The 15,727-nt window shown below is 37.1% G+C and overlaps 1 protein-coding gene across 3 annotated transcripts in view; it reads left to right on the forward strand.

Annotated features, from left to right (window-relative positions):
• The first annotated feature begins 354 nt into the window (after window positions 1-354).
• Window positions 355-15,727, forward strand: part of LOC131152296 (protein tesmin/TSO1-like CXC 2) — a 35,928-nt gene continuing 20,555 nt past the window's right edge. Inside the window, exons 1-5 of one of the 3 annotated variants that reach the window (XR_009135917.1) lie at window positions 355-621; window positions 13,381-13,535; window positions 13,641-13,861; window positions 13,967-14,196; window positions 14,329-14,415. Coding sequence is in view for 1 of the 3 variants with exons in the window: in XM_058104112.1 (XP_057960095.1) it covers window positions 526-621; window positions 13,381-13,535; window positions 13,641-13,861; window positions 13,967-14,196; window positions 14,329-14,415 (789 nt within the window). In the remaining 2 variants the exon portion in view is untranslated. Of the gene's footprint in view, window positions 622-13,380; window positions 13,536-13,640; window positions 13,862-13,966; window positions 14,197-14,328; window positions 14,416-15,727 lie in introns of those variants that run through there. The other 2 variants (XM_058104112.1, XR_009135918.1) reach the window with 2 other exon arrangements.

Consider the following 15,727-nt stretch of genomic DNA (forward strand, 5'->3'; position numbering starts at 1 on the left):
ATTTTTACTATATTTCATCTTATTTGATGGAATATCTATTCCCGAAACAAACACACCATTTGAATTTATATTTGTATGAACTGAAGAAGATACACTACAAAATCGTATTTAGTTTTATTTATAAAAGTTTAAATTTAAAATTCAAAATTCAAACTCCAGCATGGATTTAACTCTTGGATTTTAAATTATGTAAGATTTTAAGTTTGTTGAGTTTTTCAGTTTTAATGAGAAACTGCCTACCTTGAATTCCTATTTGCATTCCTTGGGCCCAACCCACATGCGACAAGTAAGCCCAGCGGGTTTTCCCGCCCAAAATTGTTAGATTCAAAAGAACACCATTCGCCTTTTGTTTTTCTTCCCGTCTGTATATTTTCTAATTTTCTAATGAAAATTTTCTGAGAAAAATAATTCACATTTCTTCTGATCATCATCATTCTCAGCCACCCATTGAGTCACTTCCAGGGGATCAATTCTCAAGAGAGAGAGGGATGCAGAGAGAGTGCTCTAGGGTTAGGGTTTCAAACCATGGAGCCTTTTGATTCCGAGAAGACCGCCACGAGAACCAGTGGTGCCACGGCCGCCGCCGCCACCATCTCTTCTTCAGAGTCTCCCGCAGTCCAAGTTAGTATATTGCTTCGTAATTGCTGCACTTCCGCTGTATGCTTTCTCTTTCCTTTTTCTTCGTTGGTTCCTTCTGTATCAATCCCATTTCGCGTGTCATAGACCTCGTTCTAGTGCTGTTTGTAATTTATTTATTTATTTTTTTTTGATTTTTTTTTTTAGGCTTAATGGGATTTGTTTGATTGAGATGGCTACTGGTTGTTTCTAGTTGTCGGAGTAGCTTTAGTGTAGGGTCTGGGTATGTTATTTTTGTTGGACTAGGTGGTTTGGGTTAACCGATTTGAGTGTTGAATTTTTAGAGATTTTTTTTTTCCCTATAATTTTTGGTGGATGTGAGTTGAAGTGGGGGATTGTCTTGCACTGATTTCATGGTAGCTTGAGGACATGTATTGGATTTCCCCCTCTTTTCTTTCTGAACCTTGAAGTGTATTAATTGCAGATTTGCAGTTCAGTATTTTGCATTATAAATTTTCTTCTATGAGGAATTTTTTGTTTCACTTTTTTCCATCAATTTGGCTATTAATTAAACGGTATCTTAGTTGTGATTGTGTTTATATTGTACTAAGTGATGACATAAGAATTTATGGGTTTATTAGATTTTACGTAATATGCTAAATTAGGAAAGGAATGACAGTTTGATAGGCAGGAACTCCAAATTCCCTCACTGCAGGTTAAGTCTGCTGCGCTAATTTGCACTCTCTTCACTGGTTTCACCCCAAAACTCGATCATATGCTATTGCTCATCAGTTCTGATTCTTCTAAATTTGACTTTAATTGTTTTTGTTGATTGCTTGTTATGGTTCTTTCAAATCTGAATTGAATTTTTGAGCTTGATTTCTGATTTCTATTGACATTTGAAATCTTAGAGTTTCGGGATTTTGATGCTTAATGGATTTGTTTGTTCATTCAACCGAGGTTATTGAGAAATTGGTTAGATGTAGGATGGATATGATTGTCTCAAATGCAGATAAGGAGATTAGTGATAATTTGAATTCCTAGGTTTTGAGAAAGATTGAGGGAAATTCACCTAAGAAGGTTAAGGATTTTTTTTTTATAAAAAAATTTAATAGTTTGGAGTGCGAAATGAAATATTCTGAATCTATTTGAATTGATGGATGGATTATGATTAATCCACATCTGAAGATATTTCAAATGGGAGCTGACATATGTAATCATAGGGAAGTTCCTTGGAAAACTGCCTCCATTCCCTTATGTCAAAAACATTGTGGATGAACTTGGGAAAATGGCTGGTACTATTGTGATTTTTTCTCTTGCTAATGGATATTTCATCTTTCAATTCTTGAAAAATGAAGATCTAGATTGGATTCTAGACAATGGACCGTGGTCCATAGGAAATATGCCCTTGGGCTTCTTCATTCGAGAAGTGAAAATTCCTTATGGGTCATGTTCCAATGTAGGTGAAATTTTATGGAATACCATTTGGAAAATGGAAGGGCTAAGCCATATAGGTAGCTTAGTAGGAAATCCACTCTATTGGGATTCTTATACCAAGGCAATGAGGAATATCTCATTGCCACAAGTTTTATGAAAGCAGACATGGAATTTGAATTATCAGATCAAATCGAAGTGATGACTCCAGAAGGGGAATATATAATTGTTGATTTGGATTATGCTCGGAGACTGGCTAGATTTAGTAAATGCTTATCTTTTGGTCATTTTCAGAAGCAATGTAAACCAAAGGAGTGGGTTGATGAAGAGATTAAAAAAATGACACAAACTATTTCAGGTTCAATTGCTATTCTGAGTAAAGATATATCGGAGAAATTTTTGAAGGAAAATTTTGAAGAAGAACTAAATACTTAATCTAAAGGAAAGAAGATTGTTGAGGAGAGTAAAGATTCAACTAATCTGGTTTTGAATAACAACAACAACAAAACCAAGCCTTAGTCCCACTAAGTGGGGTCGGCTATATGAATCATTTTCTGCCAATTTATGCGATCATGAACCATTTTTTTTGATAGATTCAAGGATATTAAATCCTTACTTACTATCTCCTCCCAAGTTATTTTAGGTCTACCCTTACCCTTGCTACTGCCCCCCCACAGTAACTAAGTCACTCTTCCTTATAGGTGCACTATAAGGCCTACGTTGCAAGTGTCCATACCATTTGAATCGCCCCTCCCTTATCTTATCTTCTATAGGAGCCACACCTAACTTACTTCGAATATGTTCATTCCTTAATTTATCTTTCAATGTTATATCACTCATCCATCTAAGCATCCTCATCTCGACAACTTTTACTTTTTGGATATTATGTTTCTTCGTCGCCCAACATTTCGATCCATATAACATAGCTGGTCTTATAGTAGTCCTATAAAACTTACCTTTCAATTTTAAGGGTATTCTACAATCATATAGCACACTTGAAGCACTTCTCCATTTTACCCAACTTGCTTTAACTCTATGCATTACATCATCTTCAATTTTTCCTTCAGCTTGCATAATAGATCCAAGGTATCGAAACCTACAAGTGCTATTTATTTCTTCATCATCAAGTTTAACTTTGTCTCCAATATTCCTCCTATCATTACTAAAATTATATTTCATATATTCTGTTTTATTTCTACTTATCCTAAAACCTCTAAATTCCAAAGCTTCTCTCCATAATTCTAACTTAGCCTCTACTCCATCCCTAGTTTTGTCAATTAATACAATATCATTTGCAAACAACATACACCATGGAACCTCCTTTTGAATACTCTTGGTCAATTGGTCCATCACGTAAGCAAAAAGATAAGGACTCAAAGTAGATCCTTGATGTACACCTATGGTAATTGGAAATTCTCTAGTTTCTCCATCTGTAGTCCTTACACTAGTCATTACTCCATCGTACATGTCCTTAATGACATCGGTATACCTACAACATATACCCTTTTTTTTTAAAACCCACCATAGAACTTCCCTAGGTATCCTATCATATGCTTTCTCAAGGTCAGTAAATATCATATGCAAGTCGCTCTTCTTTTCCCTAAACTTTTCCATTAATCTTCTTAAAAGATAAATAGCTTCTGTGGTAGATCTCTCAGGCATAAAACCAAATTGATTTTCTGAAATCTTCGTTTCTAACCTTAATCTTTGTTCAACTACTCTTTCCCATAGTTTCATCGTATGACTCATAAGTTTAATTCCACGATAGTTATTACAATTTTAAATAACAGGAATGAAGAAAATAAATTTGAAGATGAAAAACTGGTTTAATTAAGTGATATTTTTGGGTGGGGGGGTGAAGTTAACAATTGTTTTAAGTCAAATGAAAAAGGGTTAGCAAGTAATAGAAAGTTAGAGGATTTGGTTTTGATCTTGTAGAAGAACTGAGGATCTCAGTTCAGGGTTAAGGAGATTGTTTGGGGTGTTGGGGTTGAGAAATAAAGAAAGATGATAAAGAAGTTCAATCAATTGATAAAGAAGTAGGATCAGCAAGCAGAGTCAAGAATACTAAGATAGCCCAATCAACTGATGAAGTCGTTACTAGACTAAGTTCTATAAAAAAAAATGATGAAACTCAAAATGCTCAAGTAGTTGAAGGCAATTTAGTTGAGGGGACAAGTACATCACTTCAGGTTAGAAGGGAAGGAAAAAATGATGGCCTCCCAAAGTCCAAGAAAATCCTGGAGTTAATAACCCAAAAGCCCTTCAAAATGATGTTGTAATCAGTCACTAGAATATTAGGGGGCTCAATGAAGCTTCAAAGCAAAAAGAGGTCCGTGAGTTGATAAAATCTGTTGGTCTTAATATGATTGGAATCTATGAAACAAAAGTTAAAGAAAATTAATTATGCTAGAATTGCTTTAGCATTGAATAAGAACCAGATTTTTCTTCAAATCTATGGTTGTTACCAGTTCATTGGAAGAATATGGGTGGGGCTTGATCCTAATATCTTTTAACGTAATAGATGTGATTTGTAGTTGCTCCTATGCTTGAAACTTTGTGCTAGGGCTTGAAGTTCCATTTCTGTCCACACAATCACTCTTTCTGTGAAGTTTTAGAGAAAAATGATCAAGACAAGTGGTCACAGGCAAGCATAATGCCCCGAACAAGCTTGGCTCGAGACAGACACTAAACTAAGCATCATGATTTCATTGAAACAGTCAAAATGGCTTGGTATTCAGTTAATCCAATTGGGGTCCCAGTGTGTAAGCTTTGTCAGTAGCTGAAAGTCCTCAAGATGGCTCTTAAGGAGTTCCACAAGGAGAGTTTCTCAGATCTTGACTCTAGACTGAATAAAGCTAAAAAAAATTTTGAGCTTGCTCAAATTTCTCTGATGAATAGTTCTGGTCCTTTTGACCTTTTAAGGATTAAATTTTTTTGCAAGTGGAGTATTTCAATTTGCTAATGTGGAGATCATCCTAAAGCAGGGTGCAAAAATTTATTGGCTAAAGCTGGGGGATAGAAGCAAAACATTCTTTTCCTCAATGGGTAAAGCCAAGAGGATGACATCCCAGATTACTTTCCTAGTGAATGAGGATGGAAAGAGTTGATAATTTTGAGGAAATTAAAGAGGAAATGCTTGCTTTTTATACTAATCTCAGTGGTTCTAAGAATGAGGATTCAATTTCTTGTAATCCTGCATTTTGAAACATTTGCTGTACTTTTCTAGGAGCGAAGAGCAAAAAGCTTCCCCTGTAATTTCTTTTCACGATGAGAAGGCTCTTGGTTCAAATCAATTCAACACGAAGTTTTTCATAACTTTTTATAGTGCTGTTTGAGAGGACTTCAGTGAGGCTAAATCTTTTTTTTGTTTAATTTTAAAAAATATTTCTTAGGATGGCAAGCTTTTAAAGCAGGTGAAATTTACGTTGTTGATTTTAGTTCCTAAATCTGATAATCCTACTTGCACGCATAAGACTTGTGGCTTGTTGCAATATCATTATAAGACCATTAAAAAATCTCGCTCAAAGGCTGCCAGTCTGCCTGGGAGATTTTTTTAGCATAAATTAGACAGCTTTTGTGAAGGAAAGGTCAATTCATGATAATTTGTTTATGGTTCTGGAATTATTGCATTATTATCATATTAATATAAGGGTCCTTCAAGACCAGCTAGTAAAGTTGATTTGAAAAAAGGCCTTTGGTTCTTTGTTAATTGGGAGTTTTTGATGAAAATTCTAGATCCTGTTGACACTCCCTCTATTTTCTCTGCTATGATTACTACTCCTCTTTTCTTTTTTTCCCTTTAAATTCATGGTTATTTTGAGGGTTATTTTTAATGTTTTAAAAGGTGAAGGCATAAGGCAAAACATTTTAACCCTTAAGAGGCGAAGTGTAAGCCTTAAGGTATGGATGCTTAAGCCTTTTGAGAATTTTATATTAGATAAAAATTTTTAAATAAATTACATGTGCTTTTAAAGTAAAGAAAATTACAAATAAAAAGTTGGAAAAATCAATAAAATTTGTAAACTGCTTGTTAGCTGTTAAAAAAACTAATAACTTGAATTCATTAAGAAAATCATGCCAAGAGATAGCTATAACATCACAAAGTTCAAATTATTTTCAAGATTGTAGATGAAACTCTCAATTATTTTGGAAAGATTGAGGTTCAAGAGTTTTAGAAATCAACTCATTCTACAACATTCATTTCATATAAACATGCACTTAAAATTTTCTAGCAAAATTTAACTAGAGATTCACACGCCTGATGCCTAAAATGCACAAGTCTTAACTAAAAAGATGCAAAAGGCATGCCTTTTGTACAAATTTGTAAGCCTTAGTGTGTAATGTCTTGGCCTTTTTGGATTTGCTATTTTGGATTGAGCCTCAAGGTGTTTTAAACTTGCTTTGTGAGGGTTGGCTTGATTGAGCCCTCTAAACATTAATTATATCGGAGGTAGTAAGGGTATTAGACAAGGAGATCCTCTTTGTCCCTACTTAATTGTAAAGGTGATGGTAACCTTAACCAAAATTCTTGAAATTGCTGCTTTTACAGGAGAATTAGGTTTTCACAGTCAATGTAAAAAGCTGAAGATTACAAATGTTTGTTTTGCTGATTTGCAGTAGTGGGAATGTGAACTCTCTAAGGATATAAAACTGTTACTGGGGTTTTTTCTACTGGATCTCATGCCTTAAAGCCAACTCTCTAAAGTCTTCAATTTTTCCCGCTGGCGTCACAGATCCTATAAAGCAAGAAATTTTGAATATTTTGGGAATGAAGGGGGGCTGTTAAATACTTGAGGCTTCCTTTGTTTTTAAAGAGAATTAGTAAATCTTGAATGAAGCAAGATAGCCAAGCTCCAATAGTTTTAAATGCCCATCATTTCTTTCCTATGCTGGAAGGCTCCAATTGATAAAATCAGTGTTATTTAGCATTTAAAGCAATTATTGCTTGGCTATCTTACTTCCTGCATCTGTTCATTCTTGCTTAGAGAAAAAATTGAAGGCTTTTCTTTGGAAAGGGGATGATATTAACACCAGGGGGCGTAAAATCAAATGGGAGCTTTTTTCTAAGCATTGGCAGGAAAGTGGGCTAGTTTTGAAGAGTTTGGTTGATTTGAGCAAAATCTTTGTAGTTAAGTTGCTTTGGATGGTCTTGTTAGAAATACTGAACAAGTATTATTGTATTTCTTATCTATAAGAGTATACATGGGTGCCTATTTATATAGGAGGCCCGGAGTGCTGTACAAGTGCAGTACAAGTAAATAAGGAATACACGTTAACAACCCCCCTCAAACTCAAGGTGGGTGGGAGACTAGCTTGAGGTTGTCAACCAAAGCACGATGATGCCCCTTAGGATGTGACTTGGTGAAGATATCTACAAACTGATCTTTAGAAGAAACTGAGAAGAGCTTGAGAGCACCATGGACAAGATGATAACAAATAAAATGACAATCAATCTCGACGTGTACAGTCTATTCATGGAAGACATCATTGTGAGCAATGTGAATGGCACTTTGATTGTGCACAATATTCTGCTTCGGTGCTGGAGCGGGCCACAAGGGTTTGTTTCTTACTTCGCCAAGAAATCAGAGAAGTGCCAAGAAGAAAACAATAACCGGTGGTGGACCTGCGATTAGTGGGATCTCCAGCCCAATCAGCATAAGAGAATGCATGGAGAACAAGCGGAGACTAAGCAGAGTAGAAAAGGCCATGGAAGAGAGTGCTCTTCAGATATTGAAGAATGCACAGAACAACAGCATAGTGAGTCGATCGTGGAGCGGACAAATACTGGCTCACTTGGTGAACAACATAGGAGATGTCTGGATGAGTGACAGTGAGATAAACTAGATTGCCAACCAAGTGTTTGTAAAGAGAGGGATTGGACAATGGTTTCCCCCCCTGAGGGAGTCAAATGCACATTAAGTTCAACTAGAGTGTCAACAGTCTTGCTATCAGTGAGTCCAGTTTGAGACAAGAGTTCAGATGCATGCTTGGCCTGAGAAATGTAAAGATCATCTGTGGAATGAGTGATTTCAAGACCCAAGAAGTATTTGAGATGACCAAGATCTTTCATCTTAAACTGTTGACTGAGAAAATCATTGAGTTCTTGAATGCCACTAAGGTCATCACCAGTTATGATCATATCATCCACATATAGGAGAAGCAAAATGATGCCTTTGTCATTGCGACGAAGAAATAAGACAGAATCATAAGAACTGACAGTGTAACCCAAGCGAAAGATGGTGGAGCTGAACTTGGCAAACCAAGCTTGTGGAGCTTATTTAAGACCATAAAGTGCACGTCGAAGGTGACAAACCTTGTTTGGTTCAACAAAGAGACCAGGTGGAGGTTGCATATAAACTTCTTCACTTAACTCCCCATTAAGGAAGGTATTTTTGACATCCATTTGAAAAAGGTTCCACTTATTAGCAGTAGCAACAACTAAGAGGGCACGAGCAGATGAGATACGAGCAACTGGAGCAAAGGTCTCCTCATAATCAATCCCGTACTCATGTGTAAAACCTTTCGCAACAAGACGAGCCTTATAGCGCTCAATGGACCCATCAGAGCGAGTCTTGATCTTGTAGATCCACTTACAACCAACAACGGACTGTTCAGGAGGGAGAGTAACCAAGTCCCAAGTATGGTTTTTAGATAATGCATCAAGTTCCTCTTTCATTGCAACCTGCCATAAACGGTCAGTGGAAGCCTCACGATAGGTGTAAGGCTCGTGCAGTGTAGCAAGGGTAGTGTGACAATGATAGTCAAGTAAGTGAGCAGGAATGGATCTTACCCGAGTTGAGTGACGAGGTGGAATATCTTCTACAAGATCTTCAGGGGGAGCAGGAGTAAGGGACCCAAGCTCAAGGTTGGGTAGCCCGTCGTCGACCTGTTCATCTTCCCCCTGTTCATTAAAGGGTGAACTAGGAAAGGGATCAAAAGTATCTAGTGGTTAAACAGAGAAGTCTATAGGAGGATCATGATCATCTATAAAGGAAATTGGTGACTCATTTGGAAAGATTTCTGACATAGAGGAGGTAGACAAGGGAGAACAAAAGTGAGAGATCTTAACAAAGGATCGGTGTTCCCAAAAGACAACATTACGGGAGGCACGAAAATGATGAGAGACAGGATCATAACACCGATACCCTTTTTGAGTTTTGCCATAGCCAAGGAAACTACAAAGTCTGGATCGAGGCTCAAGTTTGTTGTGCTCATGTGGCTGAAGAAGAACAAAACAAGCAGAGCCAAAGGAGCAAAGGTGATGATAGTCTGGAGGTGACCCAAACAAAGGCTCATATGGAGTTTGATTTTGGATGACTGGATTGGGAATGCTTATGAACAGCATGAAGAGCAACTTCACCCCAAAAAGGAGCAGGAACTGTGGCAGAGAGAAGGAGAGCACGAACAGTGTCCAGAATATGATGAAGTTTTCGTTTGGCTCTACCATTTTGTTGAGAGGTACCTGAACAAGTTAGGTGATGTACAATGCCATAGGAATGCAAAATAGCTTGAAAAGCATATTGGAGTATATTCAAGAGCATTATTAGATCAAAAAATCTTGATACATTTGGAAAATTGTGTTTCAACCATTTTTGCAAAGTTATTATAGATTGGTAATAATTCAAAACAAGATTTCATGGGAAAAATCCAACTATAATGAGAATAATTATCAATAAAGATAACAAAATATCGAGATCCACCAATACTAGTAACAGGAGAAGGTTCCCAAACATTAGAATGAATTAGCTCAAAAATGTTATTAGTGACAGATTCACTATTATTGAAAGGTAAAACTGGTTGTTTTCCTAATTGGCATGAAGTATAATCAAAATTGTCTTTGGACACAGAACCTAACAAACCCCTAGAAGCTAATTGTTGTACCTGAGAAGAGGGTGCATAAGCAAGATGAGTATGCCAAAGTGCGAGAGAAGGTAAAGAAGAAACCGCAGCAGCTGCAGCTGCAACAGAAATAGGAGCAACAAGTGGAAGATGAAGGTTGTCCACAGCAAACATACGCCCAACTCTAGGACTAGTCCCAAGCTCCTGCCCCGTCCTTGGATCTTGCACAGTACATCCTGAATAGTCAAAGGTAAGGCGATAACCTAGTTCAGCTAATTGTCCCACAGAGAATAAATTATAGGATAGGTCAGGTACATGGAAGACCCCAAGAACTGAAAGGTTGGAGGTTGAAACAAACCCTAGACTATCGTCATGTAAAGTGGAACCATGAGCTATATGAATATTTAGAGGGTGTGGTGCAGGTTCAAGTTTAGAAAATAAGGATGAGTGAGGTGTCATGTGATTGCAACAGGCAGAATCAAAGATCCAAAATTGAGACTTACCAGGCGAGATTGAGAGCGTAGTGGAAAGAGATGCATTACCAGCCATATGAATAGTCTGAGCTATTATGTCCTGTAGTTTAGTTTAGGAGAGGTGGATAGTGGATCAAGAAGATTGAGACTTAGCTGCGACAGAAGGCATTGGCAGAGTAGGACTCATAATTGGCAACAACTGCAGTATATTTGTTGCGATGGTAACAAGTCTCAATAGTGTGGCCAGGACGCTTGCAATAGTTGTAGAACATTTTGTTGGATTGCTTGCGACGATTGCCAGTGCTAGAGTCATCAAAACCTGATTGCAAAGGTTGCTCTGTGGGAGTAGAAGGGAGCAATAGCCAGAGCATTCAGCCTATTCTGGGCTTGAAGGGTTGCAAGACGAGCTTCTTCTCCAACCAACTCATTTACAGCAGTATCAAGAGAGGGAGGAGGACTGCGATTAAGAAGCTGACCTCGAATGGGCTCATAGGCTTTGTCAAGTGACATAAAAAACTAATAGAGACGGAATTCATCTCGAATAGCAGCATATTGTTGAGCATCTTTTAAACATTCCCAAGTTGGATCAAAAAGGTTAATTTGGTCCCAAAGGAAGCAAAGTTGATCATAGTAGTCATTGATAGATTGTCCTGGTTCTTGCTAGAGTTGATGCAACTCAACCACTAATTGATATTTCATGGATCCGTGAGAAGTGGAATATTGTTTGGCCAACATATCCTATGCAGATTTTGCATCATCAAAGCTGCCCAATAGATTGGAGATGGAAGGAATGGAAGTGTTCCGGAGCCAAGTAAGGATCATATGGTTATGACTATCCCACTCAACTAGGCGAGCAGTGAATGCAGTAGCCTCTTCAGCTGCCCTCTTGACAGGAATAGTGACTGCACGAGTACAATATTGCCTAAGCATACGACCCTTAAGAAAATTGTGCATGGCTTGAAACCAAGATAAATAATTCCTAGTCCCTTCCAATGTAGTATTGATGGGGAAAGGAATAAAAATATCCTTTTTATCCATTTAGAGACACAATATGCAAAAATAGACTGCAAAAATGAAATCTATGCAAAAAACTGGGTAAGGAGAACCTGGCTTGAAAGAGTCAATCCTAGAAAAGTCAATGGTAAAAGTCAACGGTCAGGTCAACAATAAACACTCGGGTCAACGGTCACCAGTGCTGACGTGGCGTGTTGACGTGTGGGCACGTGTAGGCAACAGGCGATTGAGGATGCAGTGGTTTGTGGTGTGGTTCCTTGACAGCGGTGGAAGCGTGATAGGGAAGGAGCAACACCAAGAAAACAAGACTGCTAAGAAAAGGTTAGAGCAGTGGCTCTGATACCATGTTAGAAATACTGAACAAGTTTAATTGTATATCTTATCTATAAGAGTAAACATGGGTGCCTATTTATATAGGAGGCATGGAGTGCTGTACAAGTGTAGTACAAGTGCAGTATAAGTGTAGTACAAGTAATACACGTTAAATAAGGAATACTCGTTAACAGGTCTGTTCTTTTCTTTCTCTAATTTTCTTTGGGTGAAACAAGTTCATGCTTGTAGATTAAGAAACAGATGCATAGGGGCTGTAAGGCCACCCCCTAATTGTACCATTTCATGGATGAGCTTTCTGAAGATTAGAGGGAATGTCTACTCTTATCTTCAAATCTGTTACAGGGAATGAAAAAAAAAAAACCCCTTCCTTTTCCTGGACAATTGACATCCAAAAGGCCCACTAGTGGAGAGTTATGGAGCTAATATTAATGAGATTTCTATCTTTTTTTAAGGCTTTGTTTGGATCTTAGAAAATATTAGGGAAAGTAATGGAAATTATTAAGGAATCCACATTTTCATGTTTCGTTATCAAGGAAAGTGCGAAAGACAATAAAAAATACCAAATCTATGAACAAAATTTTAATTTTACAGATCATTAAAATTCAGTTTTTCCTAGTTTTTGGTCATATTAAAACAAACTTCCATTTTTTATAATATTTAATAAAGAAGGAAAATACAAGGAAGATAAATTTCCTTCTTATTTTCTTTTCCATTCCTTTCCTTTTTCCAAGCAAAATCCTTGATACCAATGGACTCCAAATGAAAAGGTTTCAGCCATAATAAATGACTCGTGTTGATGAAGAAGAATTACTGCTACTCTGGTTGATATAAATTCAATCACTTCATTTTCTACTTCAGGTGAGGAAGATGAAATGATATGGTCTAATACTTAATCAGGCAAGTTTACTTTTGATTCTGCTTGGGAGGCTTGAAGGTCTTAAGAAAGAGTTGTTTCGTGGCGTAACATTGTTTGGTTCAAAGAGTGCAGACTGAGACATGGGTTTATTTGCTGGTTGCAGTTTGGAATAGGCTTAACACATAGCAAAGAATTTCAAAATGGTTGGGATCTCAATCTACTCTGCTGTTTCTGTAAGCAGAGCATAAAAAGCAGAGATCATTTATTTTTTGGTTGCTGCATTACAAGAGAAAGTTGTAAGAAAGCCGCTGATTTTCTTTTGGTTCCTTGCAACTTCATCAACTTGGGGGAAGAGGTTAAAAGAATAGCTGAAATGGATAATTGGGCTGCAGCAATGATCAGAAAACTGACTTTGAAGGCCAGTATATGCAGGATTTGGAATGAACTCACTCCATGGCTTTGAAATTTCTTTATCATATCTTAAGTGAGATAGTTGGAGATGTTAAAGGAAGGATTATGGGTTCTAGACGTTTTTCTAGTTTCCGGTGATTGGATTTGTTTGTTCTAGATTCTTTCTGGTTTAATGTTTTGCTTTTTGTACTCATACTCCTGTTTCCTGTTTGTGCTTAATGTATATATATATATATATATTTAAAAATGTAATATGCTAAATTAGCAAATGTTATCTTCTCAATTTTTTATGGATGCTATTAATTTCTTTTTCAAGTTCTTAAATAATACATTTGGATGGGCCTACAGTGAAACTTGTGGATCTAAAAGGCTATTATTATGATATAGGGATTTGTTTTATGACATATTGAATCACCTGCTTTAACCATTGTTGTCTTTCAGGATTCCCCCATCTTTTGTTACATTAGCACCCTGTCGCCTATAAAGCCTGTCAAGGCTGCACATGTAGCTCATGGATTTCTAGATCTTAGTTCTCCGCCTCTTTTGTTCACGTCACCTCGTATAAATTCTCCCCATGAAAAAAGTTCTCTGAGAAGGTTTGAGTCTTTGAGATGTCATAATTACTGTAGATTTAATCCTTCATTTTTTAGAATGGTTGGGAGTTGAAAAATGATTATGCAAAAATTTACACATATTCTCAGACCTCGACACCCCCAACCATACACTGCAGAATTTTCTCAGAGTGATGATAAAAGCAAGAAAACAGATGCTGTTTCAGATGTAGCTGAAAAATCTATTACTCAGTTGAACAGCAGGATAGTCACTGATGCTCAGAAGGACTTAAATATTCAGGATTCTATACAACCCTGTAAATCCCCAGTCTCTGTTGAACATATGGTAGATCCAGTGGAAGTGGAATTTGGTAATTCTGTGCATTCAAGCAATTTAATATTGAAACAATCCAATGATTTGCCTCATCTATCACAAAGTGAGGCTACTGACTTGAAGAAATCTATTCCAAAATTAGGTGACAAGATTTATATACAAAAAGATGAGACGAAAATAAAGGCATCTCTTGCATTTTCTGAACAACCTGAGCAGGAGCTTCAGGGGAGGTCAATGAACACTAAGCTGGCTAAAACTGAAGGAGAGCAAAATGACGTTGAAAAGCTGTCCGCTGAATCACCTGATGTTAAGTCTAGTTTGTCTCTCGATCATGCTCCTAAACAACCACAATGTGAGCAGTCAATGTGTCAGGTGTGTACTGATCTAGATTTTATAAACTAAATTGGAGAAAAATAAGAAGTCATTTCTTTTTTTTCTAGAATCAAAGGTAGACCCCTGCATGAGTGCATTTATACTCTTCAATAGCTATCTGGCTCTTTGCAGATTGTTTGGGCACATAATGATTGCGATGGGAATTCCCAAGCAACATCAAATGGGGCAGTTGAGAACAAAATGCTGCATAATTCTGAGGTATAAATTTATGCAAATAAAATTTAACTATTGAACTATTGTCATCTGTAAGGCTGCATACTGTAGACCCATTGCAGTCCGTCCCTTCCCCGGACCCCGCATACGCGGGAGTTTTGTGCACCGGGCTGCCCTTTTGAACTATTGTCATTTCAAGACTCGATGAAATATAATCTTGTTTAATGGTTTGTATGACCTTACATATTTTGATTCTGATGTATATTTTGCATTTGGTCCAAGTTGAGGGCTCTTTTTTTTTAAGGGAGATTAATATTTGTTGAGTTACTTGAGTATTGGGTCATTCCTACACCATGGATGCTTATCCTTGTTTGTCTTGGAAATGCCTTGCTTATTTTTGTTGCTCATGGGACAACTTGTGAGCGTGCACAAAATTTTCATCTTTAATATTATGATTTTCATTCTTTTATATATTAAGAATGCCCTAACTGATTTACAGATTTTTAAGGTTGTTTTGGGTCTTAGGTTTGACTTGTCTAAATATTGTTTGGTTGGGTTGAATTTGAGTGCACAGTATCTCTCGCTATGTTTTTCTAGCCGGGTGTAAAATTCAATATTGGCCTTTGACTTATTTAGGTTTTCCATTAGGAGGTAATTTGCAGAATATTTCTTTTTCGATCTTGTGGTAGGATGAGTTTCTAATTACTTGGATAGGTGGAAATGTGGTTACTTTTCTTTTTTTGGGTGTACTACTTTAGCTTCTGCTTATCTTTCCCGTATTTCTATTTATTTTTCATCTCGTTTCAGGATTCCTTTTAGGGTGGTTGAGAGTTTGGAGAAGTTAATGAAATATTTTCTTTGAAAAGGGGTGGGGGAGGAAAGAAGTTATCATTTAGTGAGTTGGGAGTTAGGCCATTGTCACGAAGCCCAAATCTAAAGGAGTTTCGAGGATAGGGAATTGTGTGTTTAAGAACATCTCTTTCAGGGTAAAGTGGAGTGACACTTTATTTTAGAGGCTGAATCCCTCTGGCATAAGGGTATTAACTATTAAGAGTAAATATGGATTTCAGAGGAATGGTTGGTGCTAAAACAGCGAGAAGAATTTCTCATGCTAGTCCTTAGAAATTTCTTTCTCAAATTTATCCTACTTTCCTAAATGGTGGGGGATGGTTCTAGAGTTTTTTTAGGAGGAATTGTGTGCAGTGGATAGGCCCTTTTGTGATGCTTTCTCCCGTTTGTACAATCTTCTTAACATTCATCATGCTCCTGTTTTACATTTTTTATAGCCAGGATGACATCCATCTTTATTGGAACCTTTTTTTTGGTCCCTTTTCTGTGATCGGAATGATAGGGAAGT

The sequence above is a fragment of the Malania oleifera genome, chromosome 3, assembly GCF_029873635.1.
Source record: "Malania oleifera isolate guangnan ecotype guangnan chromosome 3, ASM2987363v1, whole genome shotgun sequence".
NCBI classification, from domain to species: Eukaryota; Viridiplantae; Streptophyta; class Magnoliopsida; order Santalales; family Ximeniaceae; genus Malania; species Malania oleifera.